General features: G+C 39.3%; 1 protein-coding gene across 5 annotated transcripts in view; it reads left to right on the top strand.

The window, feature by feature from the left end:
* Window positions 1-21,804, top strand: part of znf385b (zinc finger protein 385B) — a 42,104-nt gene extending 20,300 nt beyond the window's left edge. Inside the window, exons 5-12 of one of the 5 annotated variants that reach the window (XR_006359971.1) lie at window positions 16,446-16,582; window positions 16,758-16,868; window positions 18,149-18,320; window positions 18,445-18,819; window positions 19,607-19,791; window positions 19,935-20,030; window positions 20,289-21,596; window positions 21,696-21,804. Coding sequence is in view for 4 of the 5 variants with exons in the window: in XM_044019664.1 (XP_043875599.1) it covers window positions 4,083-4,110; window positions 16,446-16,582; window positions 16,758-16,868; window positions 18,149-18,320; window positions 18,445-18,819; window positions 19,607-19,791; window positions 19,935-20,030; window positions 20,289-20,558 (1,374 nt within the window). In the remaining variant the exon portion in view is untranslated. Of the gene's footprint in view, window positions 1-3,788; window positions 4,111-9,234; window positions 9,282-16,445; window positions 16,583-16,757; window positions 16,869-18,148; window positions 18,321-18,444; window positions 18,820-19,606; window positions 19,792-19,934; window positions 20,031-20,288 lie in introns of those variants that run through there. The other 4 variants (XM_044019664.1, XM_044019665.1, XM_044019663.1 and 1 more) reach the window with 4 other exon arrangements.
* The last annotated feature ends 438 nt before the right edge of the window (window positions 21,805-22,242 follow it).

The following is a 22,242-nucleotide window of genomic DNA, read 5'->3' as shown; positions in this document are numbered from 1 at the left end:
GTAATGTTTTCTAAATGTCAAATGTCTTCATTTCTTTTGTCATTGAAATGATCGTTGCCACCCTGAATTCTTCACACATTGCATCAGTACACATTTGGATCCCAGGAGGAGAAAATGGGGATCCTAATAAACAATTAGAACAATGTTTCACTGTGTCTCATGCCATGAAGCACACTGTGTACTGATGAGCTTTGTGTGTGAACTGATAAACTGTCGGCCAGCTGTAGAGTCATGCTGAATGCAAAGACATGAGAGTTGTATTGATATCTTCTAAATAAACTAAAAAACAAAATACTCCTTTAAAGGTGATATATGTAAAACATGTACAACATTTTATTTTTGTATAGAGCTGAAACAATCGATTATTAATCGATTACTAAATTAATCGACAACTATGTTGATTAATCGATCATGAAAATAATCGTTAGTTGCAGCTCTAATTTTATAAACATTAAACCTATAGAGTACATTTTCACAAGGATTAAGAGTGAAAGTGAGCTGCACCAATTCTATTATTTGTGTTATGTTTTAATCATTTAACTACAGGACACAAAGCATTTCCACAGTTACAGTTAAAGTTTCTTTATTAGCGCAACCCTCTGTGGTTCGGTGGTAAAATGACGCCGGAAAAAGAGTCACGGCATCTTTAGTGATTCAGACCCAGTTTCTTAGAGTCAAACTGCCGGTCATCAGAGTGAGGCTGTGCTGTGAGATGTAAAGGAGGTAAAGTGGAGCAGACAACAGCAGGTCATTAAACTGGGACACAGTCCTGCTCTGAAACCACATCGACTTTCCTCCAAGACGTTAAGATCTTCTGCAGTGATTTTCATCATTACATTATTATGCCTGTGCTAACTGCTTTAAAGCATCTGTCTCCACAAAATGTAATGTGGTGACACCTTTATCAAAATACAATGTAGATCTGCCATTGGAAATCTAGTCCTGAGTTGAACTGACAGTCTGCACAAGTCAACATTAGTTAAATAATGAACAAATAAATAAAAACTAAATAATACACTGATTTCTAAAATCTATAAATAAGTACAGGAAATAAAAGAAAAACTTCCAAACATCCACACACACAGTACTTACAGTGTGTGAGATAATGATGTCAACAGGTACAGGAAACAGAAAGACAATCTTAAACAACACACATGCACTGTGTTACTGTAACTACTACTGGCCTAACCCTAACCTTAACCTAACCTCATTCTAACCCATATCATAAACGATTACATTTTAAGGTAAAGGAATGTTGGATGGCAACATTTTTTTACCTTAGAATGTAATAATTTATGATATGGGTCCCCATTAATTCCCGATAATGTGACTATGTAAGCGCACAAACACACACTCACGCACACAAGCACACACATTCAAACTGTATTCCAGGCCTGCAGGAGCTGATTTCCGGCCAAAGAGCTTTACATGGCTGAGCGAGCATCACATAAAGGACACAGACGGAAACAGTGAGAAAGAGCAAACTACATGACCACGTTAAGTTTTGTGTGTGTGTGTGTGTGTTTGTGTGTGCATGTGTGTGTGCACGTGTGCGTGTGTGTCCAGTAGAGAGGGATTTAATCTTTAATTTAAAGTTTAATCAGTGTTATTGTATCCTGTACACTGATACAGACTCAGTGTGTAATTACAGCTGCTGTATAAACCTGTGTGTGTGGGGGTGTGTGCATGCGGGTGTGTGTGTACGTGCGTGTGTGAATAAGACATTGACCTGGCCAACTAAGCAGCCTATCAGCATTTAGGTCAGATGACATCACAGCAAATGCAAACAGTTTTGCTGCAGGAGGACAAATGTCAATATGTGAGCTCCTCAATTTTAGTGAAAATATCCAGTCTATTTTAATTTATGCAATACTGTATTTCCCTTGTGTAGTATCACTAAGTTGTATTTATAAAACCTATTTGGTGTGTACAAAGGTTGTAGTAAAGTGTAACACTGTTTTCTGTATACTGTATATATATTATACAGTATAATATATAATTGTAAACATAAATAGATATTAATGCTTTTAATGCATTTTTCACAACATAACTCATAACTGATGTATGAACGGCCATTATTGTTCACAAATAATATGAATAATCTGAACATTTTCTCATAGCTGCTTACATATGATGTATTACACATAACATTTAGTTAATATTTGCTCTCAACAAATAAGTTGTGTTTTGTCTCCAGTGACCACAAGGAGGCAGTATACACTCTCAAAGACGCACTCACACACACGCATGCTCACAGAGCTACTAATGAAATAAATGAATTCCCATGATCCACATGCTCACTACAAATTAAGAGACTAACTCACATGAGTCTAATAACATTTAAAATATTAAAAGCTCCACTTCTCCTGTCTCCTCGTGCACGCTTCATTTCCTCTCCTCTCCTCTTCTGGGTACTGAGGACAACAACACTAACATGCTTTGTCTGTCTTGTGTGTGGAGGTATTTTGGGGAGGGCACAGTCAATTTTTGTTTCAATGAGTTTCTGGAGAAAATGTGTGTGTGGGGGATCTCCCGTTTCTTTTCTTTTCACTTAAGTGTCATGTGTGTAATCTATCTGTAATTAGCTCTCCTGTGCTAGTAAAGGTGAAGTTGTTGTTCTGATACACTGCCCATAATGAACTAAGAAATAGACAGATATTAATAGACACACTTTGCATCAGCGTCCATGTAAGAGTGTGTGTTTGTGTGTGATGGAGAGATCGAACAGGTGCCGATGTGTGGTTTTGCATTGATGGATTTAGTAGTGTATGAATAGACTCTGCTGACAGATGCACACACTCTCAGTGCTTGACTGCGGTTGACAATAAGCTCAGGGCAGTAGGGAAGAAGGTGGGGCTTTACTGAGGGAATATATGACCAGATATGAACCCGTGCTCCTGTATCCACATGACAGACATCTCTGACCAACAGTAGACAAATTGTTATACGAGAGCAGTGATTTCCAAAGTGTGGGCCATGAAATAACCATCAAATATTTATGTTTCTGTGAGGTAATGCAGTACATGATCCTACACTCTTGTGTGTTTTTGTTTTAATTAAGTCATGCTTATATGGGGAAAACTCGATTCACCGTGTATACTTGTTTTTGGCTTGTAACATCACATAGTGTCACTGTCAAGGTCTTGTATAAACCTTGTTAGGCGGAAGTGGTATGTGTCAAGTTAGAATAACTGGTCTAGTTCTGACCACAGACTGTTTATAAAAATTAAAGTAGTTGTTATGTTCACAGACGTCGCCTGCAGTCAGGCACCTATTCGATGATACACTGGCGATACCCTCATATGTGCTGTGCTATATCGTCTATTTTACCCCCAAAATGGGAACAAAAACATGAATTGATATAAAATTCTACCAGAGAAGAGCTGAAACTATCCATTGAGATGATTAACTCATCAGGAAAGTGTTTACTGATATTATAAATCAAGTGAGAAATAGGCTCATTTTCCCATAGATGTTCATTCAAAGTTCTTTTTAGGCTTCACTTCTCAAACCAGAGAAGACAAAGTCCTTTTTTTCTATAATCTTAGTCTGTGTGGTATTTGACCCATGACACTTCACTTACACTGGCCTTTGTCTTCCCATTTTTGTTCCGTGTTGCTTATTTTGTCAAATAATTGGTGGTTTGTTGAATTTAAATATACAACTTTTTAAGGTTCAGTCTTGTTTATTTGTTTCTGAGCAAAGGAGGAACTGGAGGCTTATACCCACGTCTTTCCTTTCCTCTCCACCTCCTCTCTTTTTTGAATCACTCTGCCTCAGACTGGCTGAGAGCGTGTGAGCAGCACAGAGATCGAGAGACAGAGGGATTTCCATTGAGACAGAGGGGCTGTCATCACTGCTCAGCCTGAATATCATCACCTCAGTGACTCACATTTAGCTTCTTTCTCGCTCTCCACCTCCATCCTCACGCACACACAAATGTTCCTCTGTGTTTACAGTGGGACAGCGATTCTCCAGTGTTAGGTTTGTGTTTCTTCTTTGTTGCGGTTTGTAATCGTGGGAGCAGATGATAGACAAGAGAATTGATCAAAGGAGTAGGTGAGACAACAGGCTTCCCGGGGATGATGTGGAGTAGTTTCCTGAGTCAAGGTAGGAAATCCTTGTCCTTTCTATTTCCGTGTAAGCTATGCAAGTTCACGGTGATCATCATCTTTTTGCATGTGTCTCTGTCTGGCTGCTTGATTATGCAGTGTATGCACTGTGTATGCGTACAGATGTTTGGCATGTGTGAGTGTTGTGAAGGAGGATAACATGACCCAGAGTTCATGACTCAAACCTAAACCTTGCACTGAGGTTGTATTCACTTTGCAGTCTCTCTGCTCAAAGTGAAGTTCATTTAATCTTTCTGTTGAGAATATGTGAGAAAGGCTTGTGCTTTTAACAGTAAATGATGGTGTACAGGATCAGAAATATGAAATTTAAAGAGCCTCTAATGAAATATATGATTTCCCATGATCCACATTTTCATTACAAATTAAGAGACCAACTCACTTGAGTATAATAACATTTACATATTGAAAGCTCCTCTTCTCCTGTCTCCTCTTGTACGCTTCATTTCCTCTCCTCTACAGTTCTCTCACTGACATTGTCTTGCTTGTGTGTTTTGGGGTATTTTGGGGAGGGTACTGTCAATTTTTATTTTATTTGTCTTTACCAGGGAGAAAATGTGTCATGTCTGTGTAATCTGTCTCTAATTAGCTCTCCTAGGTAAACTTGTTTTTCTGATACACTGCCCATAATGAACTAAGAAACTGACTGCTGCAGCTTGACAATATAGACAAAAAGTCAGTCAGTCATCAGTCAGCTGCGTTCGTTGTTGTGAGCAATATCAGATAAATAAAGACTGATTTTTATCTCCTGAATGTAACTAATAATTGTGGTTTGAAATATCTTCCTCCTCTAATAATGATCATTTGATCAGACTGTTAACTGAGAGGTGTAATGCTGCCCTCCATAGTTCTTGATCCCAGTTTGAAGTAGTCCTTCATTCTTATCCTCATTCTTTTATCCTTAACCTCATTCCTTAATCCTTCTGGATTCTTCCTATCTCTCAAAGCTCTCTTCAAAGTTGAGAATATTGCTGATCCTGTGTGTTCTGTAGTTCTACAACACAGTTCAAAGCTCCCCATCGCAGTCCAAAGTCCCTCCTTCGCTTCTAAAAAAAGACATAAAATAAATTAAAATAGAAACAAAAATAAAAGGTTTATGTTGCTTCATATTCTTCCATAAAGACCAGTTGCATGAAGACAAATCAAAACATTTAGACAGGAAAAAGCACTTAACACGAAATCTAATCTTCTATACTTTATATTAACATGTTATATTGCTAATTGTATAAATATGTTATATACACTATATTAGCGCTGCAACTAACAATTATTTTCATAATCAATTAATCTGTTGATTATTTTCTCAATTAAACAATCAATGGTTTGGTCCATAAAATACCAGAAAACCTTAAACTTGAAGCTGTTCTTCAGAGCTTAAACTTTTCCATTACAAATCCAATGTTGTAGACTCCAAAGATGATACAGTGAATCAGAAAATGTTGTGTGAACACTAAGTTTTCACACTGCTGCCTTTGGTCTGTGCACAAAACTGCCTTTCACAGAACAAAGACAGACGAGATTGCCTACTGCAGTTGACATGGAGTGTAGCATCCATCGCCATTCATTTTCAATGGATAGAAATCGCAGAAAAATCTTGAATATTTTGAAAAATGTGAGGGATTTCATAAAGGTGTACAGTATATAAGCACACACCCAAAATGATGAAATAGGCCAATAACTGTGGGAATAGCCAAATAAGATATTGGATAATAGTAAAGAATGATAAGCAGAACTATGAATGCTAACTCTGTGAGACCATGCGCTATGATAACAGCTTCATGAGATTGCATTTACTGCAGGTCAATTAGCCATATACAGTAAGTTTCACTTAATGTGTTATCACACGTATTGTATTACATAAAGACTGATGGGAAAGCATTAGATTTGCAGGTGTTTGGTGTTAGACAACCGTGAACCATTCGGTTTCACAAGAAGAAGGAGGATAATCACTATAGTCGTCCTCTAGAGACCATGAATGTGTGTACCAAATCTTTTAGCAGCTCTATCTAATAATGGTTCCGATATTTCACTTTGGGCCCAAGTGACAGAACAACACCCCCATTTATAGAGCCAATGTGCAGCATGGCTAAAAATGCATCAGCCATCATCTCCTCATCCTCATTTCTCTCCATGCCAGCTTTTCTATATCAAAAACTGAGCAACATTTTACAGTTTTTTTCCACTCCTCAGTTGGCACAAGTTAAAAACTCAAAGCAGGATGATTGAAATGTCTCCAGTGCAGTGGAACATTCTGAAAATCGTGTTTAAGTTCTTTCAGATTTCTTCGACACACTGTAGAGGCTTTCATGCCTTATAAGTGATGATCCTCTTGCACGTGTTTAACCTGGAGTGATGGTTATTGAATTTTGGTCTTTAAGGATCATTTTGGCAAGGTTCATTTCCAGAAGACTTCTGTTCAAAGACAATATTTTTGGAATATGGGACACCAATGACATTGGTCTGTTGAATATGCACTACCTGTCGTCTGTCTGTCTGTCTGACATTCCCCTCATTATAGTTTGCGTGACTGCTGTGATTGCCCACATACTGCTGCTCATTACAACAGTGCACTGTGTATGTATGTGTGCATGAGACAGACAGACAGAAATCCACAATGAACTCCTTGTCTCCTATGGTCTGGCTTTATTTCTGCAAATTTTACTTCAGCTTCACTGTTCATACATTTCTGTGACTTACAAAATCCCACATTTGCGCAGATGCAGTTTTACTGCTTCGTTGAAGCTCTCTTGTCTTTATCCTTGGTTGGTCATTGTGTTGACGTTTGTAGACCTCACAGTTGCCCACTGTAATTGAAGTAGCAGCTCAGACTGGTTAGTTGCTGAGTTGTCTCTTATTCAGAAATAAGCCCATTTGACACCCAGATTAATCCAGTGTCCCTGGTTCTTCACAAAAAAAAAAATCAAAATCTCTATTTGATCAATGTGTGTGAAAATGGACAGATTTGTTAATAAACATTTTATTTTCCATTGTTCTCCATGTCAAAGTCTTTTGTCCTGTAATGTTATTATTTAGAGCCATGACAAAAATTGTCAAGTGTTTGTGAAGAATTCTTTTTCATCAGATAATGATTATTTTCTTTACTATTTATCTGTTAATTAGTTTGGGGCATTCAGATCTCTATTATTTCTGAGCTGAGGCTGGAACCAAGTATGTTGTTTTCTTGTAAAACGACATAGAACGAAAAGTCTTTTTGCTGCTCATAATTTAATTCTATGGGCCACATGGGTGGTGTAGTGGTTAGCACTCTTGCCTTTGCAGCAAGAAGACCCAGTTGGAACAAAGGCCTTTCTGCATGGAATTTGCATGTTCTAGCCCTGTGTGTGTGTGTGTGTGTGTGTGTGTGTGTGTGTGTGTGTGTTTTCTCTGCAAATTGGACATTCTAAATTGACCGTAGGTGTTGTGAAGTTTGTACCCAGCCTTGCACCTCATGTGATGGATGGTAGAAGATGGATGGATGGATGGATCATTTTGATTAATTATTTAACGGATCCAAAGTTTAGTAATGTTAACTTTGTAAATATAAACTTTTTCCCCGGTTCAAACTTAAGTCAGTGTCTCACTGCGCCAAACTTTGTCGAACTATTCACTTTAGACGATACTCGTGTTTTCCTTCTGTTTTCTACCGAGCATCAGACTGCAGCTCTCCTGCTTGTGATTGGCCTGCTCTTCATGTGTTAGCGTGTGTGTGTTCTGAACATGACCTATTTACACACACGTGCACACAAGCTTGTTATATATCTCCACATATAATAACACTGATACGGTGAGATTTGTACTGCTGCTGTCAGCAAAATCACATTCAGTCTATGTCTCTCTACCACTCTCGCTCTCTGTGGATAAGGGATGTTTAAGATGCAGATGAAGATAGTAAGAGAGGTTCTCCTCCCAATAGGATCAGTGGTGTATTAATATGCTGCGTTCTTCCAGGCTTCATCTTCAGCTGCAGAGAGTTTGGTAACAGTGTTTTCTGCAGAAGAAAAACAGTGAAGAATCGTGTTGTTGTATTATAAGGACACGCAAAGGCTTCACTTTTACCTACACTTACCTGGTACTAGATGTGCTGTACATATTCAGACATACTGGAGAATATTTGGTTTGCTGTGCAGTGTAGCTTCACATAAAGGGCATTCTTTTATCAATTTAAGGAGCAAGTGCATTTAGGGAACTATCAAAAAGTTGAATTTCTCATATTAGTACATACATGAAGACGACAGTTGTGTTTCCATCATAATTTTTAGATGTTGCACAAATTTCTGGTACATTTCTGGTAAAACGTGCAATGACACCACAATATTTGGATGGAAACACATTCATAGTCTCTGTGACTATGTGATGTAAAGTTACACTGAGGTAAGTCCCTGCCTCCAACAATTAACTGAAACATCTGATGTTGCCCTTTATTTATTTTTAATGTTTATTACTTTAACGGTGAAGCAGCTGGTACTGCGTCTGTCTCACACACACAAACAAATACGTACATATGTGCTATACACTATACTCTGTAACCGGAGATGGTGTGAACCAACAACTGCTGTCTGATCTTTTCCCTCACACACACACACACACACACACACACACACACACACACACACACACACACACACAGCAGTGACTGCAGCAGGGTAATTTCATCTCTAATCCTCCAATATAATCTGTAAATGGTGTGTGGTCGTCGTTCTCTCTATCTCTATCTCTATCGCTCTCCCCCTCATTTGTCCTTGAGGATAGAGTTTCTACTCTCTGGAGGAAATGGCTGCAGGGGATTAAGATATAACACACACACACTGAGGCACACACCTGACACTGAGGGTTCGAGGGTTCAGATCGCAATGACACATGCCACTCTTTCTCCAGTTACCTGATATACTCTCTCCCTCTCTCTCTCCCAAACACACACAGAGTGAGTGGTGGGTGTGTTTGGCTTTTGCTCTTTAGTTCGTTAAAAAAAGAGGACAGCATAGTAAGGCAGATGGAGGGGAATCAGCACAGTGCAGTCGAGGACAGCACATGATTTTGTATTGAATACAGTTATATAATATATAAATACAGAGGGGAAAAGTTGAGAAAAAGTTATAAGAAAGACAAAAGGAAAATCTGGATTGAGTGAAAGAAAAAGGGTGCCTGGTTCAGGTAGGAGCCGTTCTTTGAAATCTCCATCTTCATATGGCTTTCTCCTCTTCCTCATCCTTAGCTTTCATCACTTCTTGTTGTCTGTGTGAGAAATGATCGTGCTCATATCGGATTCACTTAAACTCCACTGGCTTGAATCACTTCACAGTCTGATTAATGGCACCAGATGTTTGCTTTTCCCCGCTGACTTGAAATTAAGCTGTAATAACTGTGTGGATGATAATATGGTGATGTTTATGTCACCAAAAAAAACACCCTGACGCTCAACCTTTCTCCAATGCAGCATTTAGTTTAGTACTAACATATAAGCTTAAAAATATGAAAGCGACTTAGTCCTGAATCATTTTGGACTTGACAGATTCTACATTATACTATTACAATATATAACATTTAAAAACATATTCTGAGTCATAATTGGCTATGCTTGCCATAAAAAATTTACTTTATTGGGTGGTCACTATATACTTCTCAAAGTAAAGGATTCTTCCCATTGTAGAGTGGGTTCTTCCAAGTCAAGTCCCACAGAGACATGGGAAGACATTCTGGGAATGTGTTAATCGAACAGGCTGTAAGTTTGTGCCACTGTGTCACTGACTGGTTGATTGCTGGTATTAATGTCAGCACCCTCAACACTCAGCCTGTTAGAGGATCCTTCTTTCTTTGAAAAACGTTCTCTTTTTATTGGGAAACTCTTTAATCTGCTAATCTACTCAAGCTTGACACATCTCTGTGTTACTTCCTTTGACTGGCTCTCATGCTGATGTGTTACTATGTTACCTTGGATTTACAGTTTGGTCCCCATCATGGGCCATTATGCATGCAGCTGTAGTTTGGTGTAGTTGTTTGACCCATTTTACACAAACCAGACTAGTGACAGTGTAGGTGACCCAGCACATTTGCAATATTTTGTGGAACATGTGGTTTTAGCACACAGTTTTTTTCTGTCTGTCAGTTGCAGCCTTTGCCACAAACGCCAGTTATCTTACTTGGCTTTAGTCACTAAAACGGAAAATAAAAATCCACACATTTCATTCAGGTGATGGATTTGTAGCATCAAAGCTGTCCAACAAAATAGAGTGGGATGACACAGCTAATAAGCCACACAACCATCCTCTGTTTTGCCTCCTGGAAAGGTCAGTGCTGTCAACACAAGTTTGAACAGATCAACAATGTTGTCTCTCTAACAATAGAAGAGCTGGGCTCATTAAAGTACTCTATGCTTGCAGTCGGATATTAAAGCATCTCTGTCAGTCAGAAATACGCTGAATGACTGAGACGCTTCATTAACTGCTTTTACATATTTAGAGAGTCGTGAAGAAAGACCAATGTTGTTTCACACACACACACACACACACACGTAAATATCAGGGCATTTGAAAGATGAGTTGTAATTGGCCAACTGGGGTGTGCTCATTTTATTATAATGACACCTATCTAGTAATGTGTGTGTGCATGAGAGAGAGAGAAATGGTCCTCCCGTTATTTCATTTTCTTTTATATAGTTGATTTCCTTAATCAGTTAACAAGATTATCATTATTATCACAACAAATTGTTCAATATATCATTATCCAAGCATCAGGTGAGATTCTGTTAGACCAACAGTCAAAAATCTAAAGATTATCAGTTTATTGTCATATAGGTAAAGAAAATTATGAAATCCTGATATCATAATATAAGCAATGCAGCCTTGATTTAGTTCTTCTGAAATGTGTTTTCCTTGTCCATCTTCATTCAGTGAAGCAGCAGTGAAGTAGCAATAACAGTAGCCCACAGGAGCGACTGCCTATAAAATAGCCATGTGTTTCCTCTTTGACGTGCAGCTGAAAAAAACAACAAAAGCACTCGAATGTGATATCACCATACCCCCAACTTGGAATCAGTTCACAGCCATAAAACAACCCAAAGATCAATAGAAAGTTTATAATTTCTTTTATAAAAAAAAATAATTTTTTCTTTATTACCCGACTTGTCCTAGGCCGACTTGTTGCTGGTTTTCTTGTGGCTGCTCACATATTTTATAAGTTGCATGGACCTAGGAAATGTATGGCATTTCTTCCTAAAAATGTCCTAATTCTTCATAACAGGTGCCAAAAGTTCTGTTGTTGTTTTGTTAAAACAGAAACAGGAAGGATACTTTGCCCCAGTTTCTGCAACCAACTCAAAAAAAGTTGTACAGACCTTAATCAGTCAGATGTGGATTTACAGTATATGCACTGCCACAATGTGAGTAATTAAATAGGAACCACATTTTTTAGGGACACCACCAACCTGCCAAAATATGGAGGTGGTTTTGCAACAGTTGTGTATGTGTGTTCTTTGTGTCAGGGTGTGAATGCCAGAGTTGACCCTGACAGTAGCCAGATCGTAAATATAACAACTGCAGAGATCAGAGACTGACCAACACCAGGGAACTGGATGCTATGACTTTATAAAAGTTTAGAATAATTTATAGACCATTTTATCCCAACCAGCTGCAAATGCGGCACCAGCAATAAACCCTTGATTGGTTTGAATGTTTGGTATGGTCTGGTGATTTTAGGCTCGCTCACACAAGCACTGGGGAAAATGGAGGTGACAAATTGATTTAATGCACATTAATAAGTGTGAAGTATGGATTTGCTCACCAGGCAAGTACATCCATGTGAATTTTCCACATTAAGCACAACTCTGGTGATGTTTGACACACACCACTTCAAGTTGTCTAGAAGAAGCTGACCACGGATGGAATGAACGTATTATGTGTACTGAAACATCTACATGGTCCACATGGTTCCGCCTTTTCCTCATAGTGTCAGACGGAGTCTGTGCTCCGGTCATGGAGGAAGTACTGTACAAATGTTTTTTATGAACTGATTCTGTAGTGATGTGATTCAGTTACACTGAAAACAACTGCTTTACAAGTCACGAGTCACTCGTTTGTGTGTGTGTGTGTGTGTGTGTGTGTGTGCATGTAAAACACAAAGTCACCACAGTTTCACGCAGCAGTGCAGTGATGATTCCACCCATGTTGAGTAGGAACTTTTTTTTAGTGGAGATGCAACCTAAACTGTGTCACAGTGGTCTGAAATGCTCAGAGCTGGTGTCATTTTATGTCAACTATTCAATTCACTCTGCACATGGAACGTGGAAGTTTAAAATAACTTGTGGATAATAAACCTTGAGCCAAGAGTTTTCCTGACAACTAGCTTGAATTAATCTTTTGACCAGTTACTGATGTCCTGCAAAAAATACTATCTGGTGTGTTACCTTATTGTTGGTCACTTCTCATGGTGGTTTACAGACTTCACATGTGAATGCAGTAACAGATGTGTAACTGTATTTATAGCAGCTTCTTAGAACAGCAACTTACTGTAAGAGAGAAGGCTTACGGTGTGGGTGTGTGTATGGGTGTGTGTGTGTGTTGTAATCAGACCTCAGAGGACAGAGGGACAGAATTAAGACGACTCTGTCACCACATGTTTCATCACACACACATACTGAAAACCATTTTCACTTCATAGAGAGCATAAAGTGAGTAAAAGGAGCATCATGGACTGTAACATTCACACTGCCTAAGTAATTAACTAGAGTACAGCTTAAAAAAACAACAATATTCATGCTACATTCACCAGATATTTGAGGGATGTGTTGATGGACACTGGAACACTGACTTTGAAAAAAAGTCAGACAGTGGTGGTGAGACAGATTGAGACTCAGGATTTGTACTGGCTTAAGTCGTCCTTGAAGGCTCTAATACTCTGCCAGGATGTTCTTGGGGTTCCTGAGATAGTTTCCTTGAACAGATTCCAGGGTGAATAATAGTCTTTAATGTCTGAGAGGTGATGTATTACTTAAGTAGATAATAAGTGGCTTTAAGGATGTTTTTAAGATTTCACTAGGTTTTGCCATTGCAGTTTAGCTGGCCAAAGTATGGTTAGGAGCAGAAAAGCGTTGGTTTGCATATCCACAGTGGAGTGTGTAGGCCGGGTGGTGATGCCTGTGTCAGCTAATGTAATAGCAGGACATCTTACCAGTGTGACAGTGTACTGACGACAATGAATTTGACACAGTTAACGAAGGGTGAAGGAAATCCGGGATTCTGTATTCTTTCTTCTTGGCTTGTCTCTTTCTCTCATAATGCGTAGTATATTTAAAAACATCAGGTTATGATTTTTCCCCTTTCTGTTCATGTTGTCTCCTGAAAGTGATAATTCTCTGTTAGCCAATCAACGTACTGCAGTGTCTCTAGCTCCACCCTGTAGGTGTCCGACCGCTGTGCTAGGAAAACAAAATAGAAAGACACCAAAAAGTGCAATGTATGGATCAGTTATATTTTGGAACGACGGCAACCAAACGGCAAATAATTATGTAACTTAATGAACTGTACTGCTGGGTGGAAGCAAGCTTTATGATTCTGAATGCAATAGCAAAAGAAAAGTCTTATTGGGATTGGGTTGTCATGGAAAAATGATAACCTGGGTTATGGCACAAAAGAACTACATTAATCTGCCTCCAAAATAATGAAGTATATCCTGTTTACGTGGCGTCTCATCATGTACCTGTACCTGATAGATGTATCAGTGTCCTTCCTGGCATTTTACTACTGATGCATCAGTACAACAACGACCAGGAAAAAGAACTGTGAGGGACAGGAGAGTTGTCTGTTCAATAATAGTTTTAGTATAGTTTGCAATAGTTTAACTGGTCAATAAATAACTTGTAAGGTTTCAGCAATCCCACAATTCAATAATCCAGATTTATTGTGAAATAATGTTTGACAGTGATTCAATCACTTAGAAACTTTTCAGGGTACTTGAAGGAGATCCAGTTGGCTGTTTGGATGTGTTATGGGTTCTTAAGATGCTTTTCAGTGCTTCATAATAAGTTTTGATTGGTTCTTATGGCATTTGAGTGATCCTTAAGAGGATCTATAGATGTTTCTGAGGTGCTATAAAAAGCTCTTCGATGTGTCTGCTTCACATAACAATTAGCCAGCTGCATGGAGGAGAAATAAGAACTTTGCCACCGCTACAAACAGTGCAGCAACATAAATGCCGTTGTGGAAATACTGTCTAAAAGTGGTTATTTGAATGTTTCATGTTTTCACTTTGTAGATCCTTCACCAACTATGTCTGAAGATTTGCCTTCAGACATACTGTGGATGAACACTGCATGAGGAAGATTATTTTTCATGAAGAGGGCTCGTGTGACATTTTAAGTGATTCTTAATAGAGGATTGGGTAACGACAGCCTATGGTTTTAGCCCAACGTCTTCACTCTAACTTTATTGGAAGCACAGCCTTCATTTTGGCAGGTCCAAGCAGCTGACACTTTTCACCATCTTTAAAAATAGGCCACAGTCTGTATTTACCATCATAAATCATTTTAACAGCAGATCTGGTCAGTGATCTGAGCTGCCTTGTGCCCAGCTACATGTGTTTGATTACAGTACAGTGGTGTGTCATGTTGTTCTGATCTTTATAAAGAGTTGTGGTGATAAATACAGACTCTGACACCACCTGTGCTGTATGTGGACAAACTCAGAGGGCAGCAATGTGGCATGCAGCTAATCCACAGCCAGACTGACCTGCCTTTGCCTGCCCTGACTAAACACCTTTCAGTGGGTTGTTGTTCATTTAATGCCTTTAAAAGGGTTTAAACAGTCACTAAAGATAATGGCTATATAATGCTTAAAGAATAATGTGGTCAATTACAAGGCAGAGATTTTTAGTTAGACCACTTTACTGTATATTTTGAAAGGATAGAATTTTGGACAGATAGTGCCCAAACCTTGCATACTCATCTTCTTCTCCTTCTTCCTCCTCCTTTTCATCCTCCTCCTCCTCCTCCATGGTCAAGGCTGATTAAGTTGCTCTATGTTTGCACCCACAATTAGTTGTTTTCAGATTCATATTAATACTGCAGTTTCTATAAGTGGTGACTATAAATATACACGAAAAGAAATGTACTTCTATCCTGATCACACTCTCTGTTTATATTATTGCTGTGGATGAACTGTACATGTATCACCCACTCATATGTAACTGGGAACAAACACGTTTAAATTTGGGCTCAGAATTCACCTCCACTTTTCCTGAAATGACACTACAATAATGTCATGATGTGATGTAAGTAATGGTTCAGATTATGATCCTTCCAGTGTATATTAAAATCTCAAATATTTTCCAGTAAAACTTAAAACACATTTCTGTTTGTTAATAGTTGTGTACGGCACGATGAATGCAGCAGAGCGGATCACATTTTAGGCACCTGATTAAATGTAATTTAAGCCTGTGAAGAAGAGATGACAACATCACAGACGCTGTTACAGTCCCTGTGGCAAAGAGACTCATTATGTGAGCTGCTCATTCACCCCCTCGAACACCTTTTCTCTCTCCATATTATTGCCTCTCTCTACCTTTAGCAGCTGCAGCCCCATATGTTCATCTTGCTGTTACTGTAAAGCAGATGCTCAAGTATCCAGGTTGAACATTTATAAACGGCAGAGTGAGATGGATTTCCTTCGTTTGTTCTTTGACAGCTTCGCCAAGAAATGTTTTACCAGTGTGTAAAATGGTTTACCTCATAACTCAGTAGCTTCAATGTTTGTTAAAGTTAAAGTTAAAATGAATATGTGGTTGTTACTTAACTCTGTGTTCATAAAGACAGTAATTATGAGTACACAGTGGGAGAAAATATTCACATCAGCCTCGTGGATTTACTTCTGAGGCGTACTGCTGCCCAGAGGTTTGGAAAAAAAGCATCTGCTAAATGAATATTTATATTTGGTTCAGAACTTGACTAGATCATCTACAGGTTTAACAAGGTACCTCTGGCAATTGAATAAATAAAATCTAATATTGACATTTTCATTGTGCACGGCAAATTCAGGAAAAAATCATCCTAAATCAAGAATAGGCAGACTTTCTGTTGTGTTTGTGATACCTGCCAAAAAAAGAGCGGCTGTGTATCTACAGTATATACTGATTTGTTACGGTGCTGTCACTCCTTCTTTTCTTCAGTGTAAGGACATCTGAAGAATTAATGTATTTTTCCTGACTACAAATTACACGCTGACTTTCTAAAACAAAAAAAAAAAAACGGTAGCCACATATTTCCAAAACCTAATATTTATTGTTCATTGGGACATTAATAATTTTCTGTCTTTTTCTCTTTGTTTATAGGAGGTGGGTGTGGCTCAGTAGGCGGAGCATTGCCGGGGCTGATTGGGGCCACTGGTCCCTCAGTGATGGTAAAACCATTCCTGTCCTTTTCTGTCGAGACAACATCACCGGTTGGACTTTTTCCAAACTTCAACACGGTGTGTGTGTTTGTGTGTGTGTGTGCATTTGTGTTTGGTGCGTCAAGTGGACAAGTGACAGTAACAGGACAAGGTGCCAGGATATGTTGTAGTTGCAGACAGGACAGACACTCTGTCTTCCCTGTTTGGCTAATCCAGAGCAGGCTGTTGACCTATGACCTCTGCATCTTTCCAGATGGACCCAGTACAGAAGGCCGTCATCAACCACACTTTTGGCGTCACCATGGTGCCCAAGAAGAAACAGGTCATCTCATGTAACGTCTGCCAACTGAGGTTTAACTCTGATGTACGTGTATGCATATTGGGACTATTTCAGTTCTTTCATGTGCTTTATCTGCACACTGATCCTTTAAGAGCACGGCAAACTGGATGCTCAAGTCAAATAAGTTTCATTACAAAAACCCCTCTCAAAACAACTACAAAGAGACACAAAATCACCACAAAGATGCATCAATGCATAGCAAAGATAAGAGCTGGGGAAACTGCCAACCTAGCACTGAAACATAAAAATTTATTGTTTCCAGCAGCTCCAAGACAAGCCTTGGAGATACTTTATTTGTGGGTCAGACTCCAAATGACTGAATGGCAAACTCCATAACTAACTATTTTCCTTCTTTTTTTAATGTAAATTTGATGAAATTAAAAATCATTCTTACTTTTTTTACTTAGCTAAACCGAGGCTCAGGTTTTAGGTAACCTAGACTCAAACTTGTGTGTCGAGGGTGGATGCACAAACATGACCTTGGTGTGTAATTTTCCCCTGAACTTGCCAAAACCTTATAAAATGCTGCCAGTGCTTTATATGAGCAGGTGCACCCTTACCCCTCTGTAAATATCCCAGTGCTGTGTAAACGGAACAAGCTGCGGGTGACGTGCCAATCAAACATGAATAATTAATGTGGTAAAATTATTCATGAGTGAACATGGAAGCAGGAATCACTGCTGAGGAGGATAGTGTCAACAGTTTATTAAGCTGAGTTAAATTTGAGTCTGGATGTTTTCAGTCACATGAGGACACGAACCTGCAGTGTGTATGTGTCACACTGACAGGGTAAAACGACACGTGTTTACACAAATGGAAATGCACAAACTGTTGTAATTAGATTTCACTCAGGTCACCTAAGACCGAATGTGAAATTCATGATCTGCTAAGGATGAACTGTAGTGACTTGGCACTCCCCACTAAACTGAGGCCATGGTCAGACAGAAAGTCCCAGAGAAGGTGCAGGGGGATGCCTCTGATTATAATGTTGTACTTGATTTCATCCAAACTGTTCCACATAGCTATCAAAATAATAGATTTTGCCTACATAAAAAGTGTTGAAGAAACAAATTACATTAACATGTCTTGTGGAAATGAAACGCATATGTGGTAAAAGTTTTTCATAAAGCCATTTGAGTGAGGTTGTGGGAACATCACCAGTTCTCTGTGGTCCACAGACAGTTTTTTTTTACGCTAGGAGCTTGTGGCTAATTAAAATGAATCCGGTTGCAGTGTGAGTAATATTATATTTTTGGTTTAACTGAGGAAAAATAAAAAACTCTATGTCTATGTTCCTTGTTCAGTCTCAAGCAGAGGCTCATTACAGAGGCAGCCGTCACGCCAAGAAGGTCAAGTCACAGGAGAACAAGTCCAAGACCAAGCTGTCAATCACTGCAGAGACCAATGGGAGCGGCTCCAGTCCAGCTGGCCCCGCCCTTAATATGTCAGCCAACAGCAGCACCAATCAGCACACAGGTTGAATTTAATTGCTGATAACATTTCAAGTTTTTATTCTGGGGCAAGTTTGTTCTTTGTCATAGGACTTTAATTTTTTATTCTCCTCTTTTTGTTCTCTTCTTCCTACTCCTCCTTCCTCCAGAATACTTTTCCAGCCTCTCTGACTCCTCAACTCCTCTCAAATCTTTCCTCCTGCCCTCCTCCTCCTCCCCTCCCTCCTCATCCTCACCGTCCTCTAGTAGAGCAGGCAGTGAGCCTCCTCCCTCCAGCCCTCCCTCAGCTCTCCCCGCTCCAAGCCCAATATCCTCTCCTTCTTTGTCTTCCACTTCTTCCAAAGCTTCTCCTCCTCCGCTTCCACCAGCCCCTGTCACCTCGTCTTCGCCCACTGCTCCTCCATCCTCCCAGGATGTTCCTGTCTCAGTGGAATCCGAGGAGGAGAAGGCAAAGAAGCTGCTGTACTGCTCTCTTTGCAAAGTTGCTGTAAACTCTCTGTCTCAGCTGGAGGCTCATAATGCAGGTGAGGAGGAAGGAGTCTGAAAGTTGCTTGTGTCATATATTTGTATATTTATCTTTAATATGATGGTGGGTTTTTTTTAACAGTTCTGCAAAAGTAGCAAAAATAATTCTGTTGAATCACTTTAGTTATGTAAATATAGTAGTATGTAAGTAATGTTATGTCCATTCTCCTCCACCAATGATTAACAAAATGACAAAAGGATGGCAGTCAAACCTGAAATGATTAGAAAACATGAAATGAAATGTGTCTTTCATGTATTAGTTTGAATAATTTGTCTCAAATAAGAGTGTTGAGACAGGAAAATGATCTCTTCATCATTTTATCATTTATCTAACTATATTCAGACAGGCCATGAATCGTCATCCTCAATTAACATCTTGATATTAGTGTTCTATCAAATAGTGTGTGGAGTAATCTTGTGTAAAACAGGAATTGTATAAATTCTGGGGTATCATTAATGTATGCTATGTATCGATTCTGTACAATATTAACCTTCACATCTAGTATCCTAGATGTGTTTTAGTAAAAATGCATACCTTAATTATGTTTAAAAAGTCAGTTTGCCAACTTCCCAGCAATGTATCTAGACTAATATGTAACACGTATTTTTTTAATTTCTTAGTTCTGTATTTTCTTACATTTTAATATTACGTTCTAATATGTGTGTGTTGATTATTTTAACTAGTGTACTTATTTTAGGTAGTTAATAATGTTATTAATTTACTTCCTGTTAAACTTACACTGACGTACAGCACATACAGCAATGTTGGTGTGTTTTTGCTCTCAGGTTCAAAGCACAAGACGATGCTGGAGGCTCGGAGCGGTGCTGGGCCCATCAAGGCTTACCCTCGACCCGGAGCAAAGCTGAAGAACGGCAGCAGCGTTGGAGTGAAAGGCTCTGGCCTGCAGAACAAAACCTTCCACTGTCAGATTTGCGACGTCCATGTCAACTCTGAGATCCAACTCAAACAGGTAGAAAACACCTTGCATAGTGGTGGGTAATATAATGTGGGCAAATTTCACAACAGACACAGTGTAAAGTTAAATCTTCTGCACACTAAATGTGCACAAAACAATTCAGTCTTTTCTGTCCTGTGCGTTTGTTGTTGTTGCAGCACATCTCCAGCAGGAGGCACAAGGACAGAGTGGCAGGGAAACCCTGTAAACCCAAATACAGTCCTTACAACAAACAGCAGCGAACCGTTCTCACAGTTAGTGTCTCTCTATTACTACATTAATACTCTATACTACATTATACTCACATTAAATTTACTGATATGATGATAATAAGTTTACGTTCCTTGTCTTCTCCCTTTTCTCTTTGTTCCTTTTTTATCCTCATTTCTTTTCCTGTTCCCATCTCCTCTCTGTTTACCTTCTTCTCTCCTTGTTTATCTTCTTGTTTCATCTCTCCTCCACTCCATTATTCTCCATCTTCTCCTTGTTACATTATATCCCTTCCTCTTCAGAAGGAGTTGGTCAAGCCCTCCCTCTCACCGTCCTTCCTCTCCTCTCCCTTCACCCCTTCACCCTCATCTCTCGCCTCCTCCCTCTCGCTCCCTCCTTCCCCTCTCACATCTCCTCCCCTCCTCAACACCGCCTCCTCCCCCCTCCCCACTGCCATCTCTCTCCATCCTCGCCCTCCAGCCTCATCGCCTCTCTTCACAACCTCCTTCCTTCGTCCCGCTCCTGGACCAATCAGAGCGAGCCAAGGATCAATTCTCTTTGCGCCCTATTGAGGCAGCAATGTGGATCTGAACCAACAACCTCTGACCTCGAGTGCATTGGAGCTGCATAGGGAGAAAAGACCAGGAGACGAGTTGGCTCTGTCGTCACAGCTGCACTGATGAAAACCTGCATCCCTCTCTCCTGACTGGATCAGATGTCTCTCTCTTGGGTCTGAAACGAACTGAAGAAAACCTTTGACGGACCCAAGTCAAGCTGGAGGCTGAAAGATTCCTGCATATACCACAAAACCAGGAGTTTGTATTTTTGCAAAAACATCCTGGATTTCTCACATTTTCTCAAGAGCAGCAACTCGTCGCGGTGACTTCTCAAAAAACTGCGGTGCTCATTTTCTGTTTTTAGTTGTCATCATGATGGTCCAGAAGGAAAATGTAATAAGGTAGTCAACTTGTGCATGACAACATGGGGATATTCACAATTTCCGCCTTTCCGACTACCAAAAAAGGCTTTCAGTTCTCTGAATCTGCTTCAAATAAAACTGGATTTTTATTTTTCCTTTTATCCAATCCAAAATTTGGGAGGAATCACTCAGGATGAAGACACAAAGACATTTTAATTTTCATTGTAATATATTCTTGACCCAGAGCCTGGTTTCCGGTCACGTTGATTCTGTCTCAACAAATGCCTGAATAGAGAATTCATTCACTTCAAGACTTTTATCTCAAGGGACAAGAAGCTCCTTCTGGAGGAGGAGCAGACCTCGCACACCATTTTGAAAAAATACTTTAATGACTACTGCAAGTGCAAGATGTCCTCCCTCAGAAGTCCCCATGCTCATGTTCAACTGGTTCTTAATGTACAGCATCTCGAGGCAAACAAACTACAAAGTGAAGAAAAAGAAATAAAAGAATAAGGATTTATTATTGTAGCTGTTGACACAAGAAGAACAAAACCAGCAATGTGTTTCGTAATATTTCTGCATCTCTACCTTGTCAGTGGCAATAACGGTTCCTACTGAAAACTATCAAAACAGGTCAAAAATACAGTGTGCATTTTTCATAGAACTCATTTTTTGGGAGGATTGTTTCAGTGTGAGTTCCAAATTATTTGTTTTTAATAATCTGTGTGTTTTGTGTGATTGTTTGTCTTCAAATTGTCTGATCTTTATGTTTCTTGTCTTTCCTGACTAGTCCATTTCTGACGTCACCGTGACAAAATAAGTTGCAGGATCACTGCCAGAATTCAAGAAATATAAAAGTCAAAGGTACAAGCAGCCCCAACATGGAACACACACACACACACACCAGAACTGACTCCCCATTAAAAAAAAGTATTAAAACTTTAGAAAATAATAGAATTCATAATTTTTTTATTAAATGTCATCTATTAACAATGTGTTAATGTTGTTTTCTGTACACTGTCATCACCTGTACAACAGTCACATCATAATATATGTGCAATAATAAGAATTTAAAAAACGACTAAAGTATCATATCTTTGAATGAATTGAACATAATATCCAATGTGCTAAGCCGCTGCTGTCTGAAAGTGCTATATGTATGGAAGTGAAATATGAGTACACAAACTCCTCTTCCTCCTTTTGTCTGATGTCCACACCTCTGCTTACACCTGATGTCATCCATGTTGTCTCCACTGCCACTTTTTTCCAGGCTTACCGTGGACTCTGGACCAGGCTATTTCCTGGTTCTTACAGTAAAAAGAAGACCTCTGGTCGTA

The sequence above is a fragment of the Solea senegalensis genome, linkage group LG2 (assembly GCF_019176455.1).
Source record: "Solea senegalensis isolate Sse05_10M linkage group LG2, IFAPA_SoseM_1, whole genome shotgun sequence".
Taxonomy (NCBI): domain Eukaryota; kingdom Metazoa; phylum Chordata; class Actinopteri; order Pleuronectiformes; family Soleidae; genus Solea; species Solea senegalensis.
The sequence above is the reverse complement of the archived record's forward strand: the minus strand, read 5'-3'. Positions and strand labels throughout refer to the sequence as shown.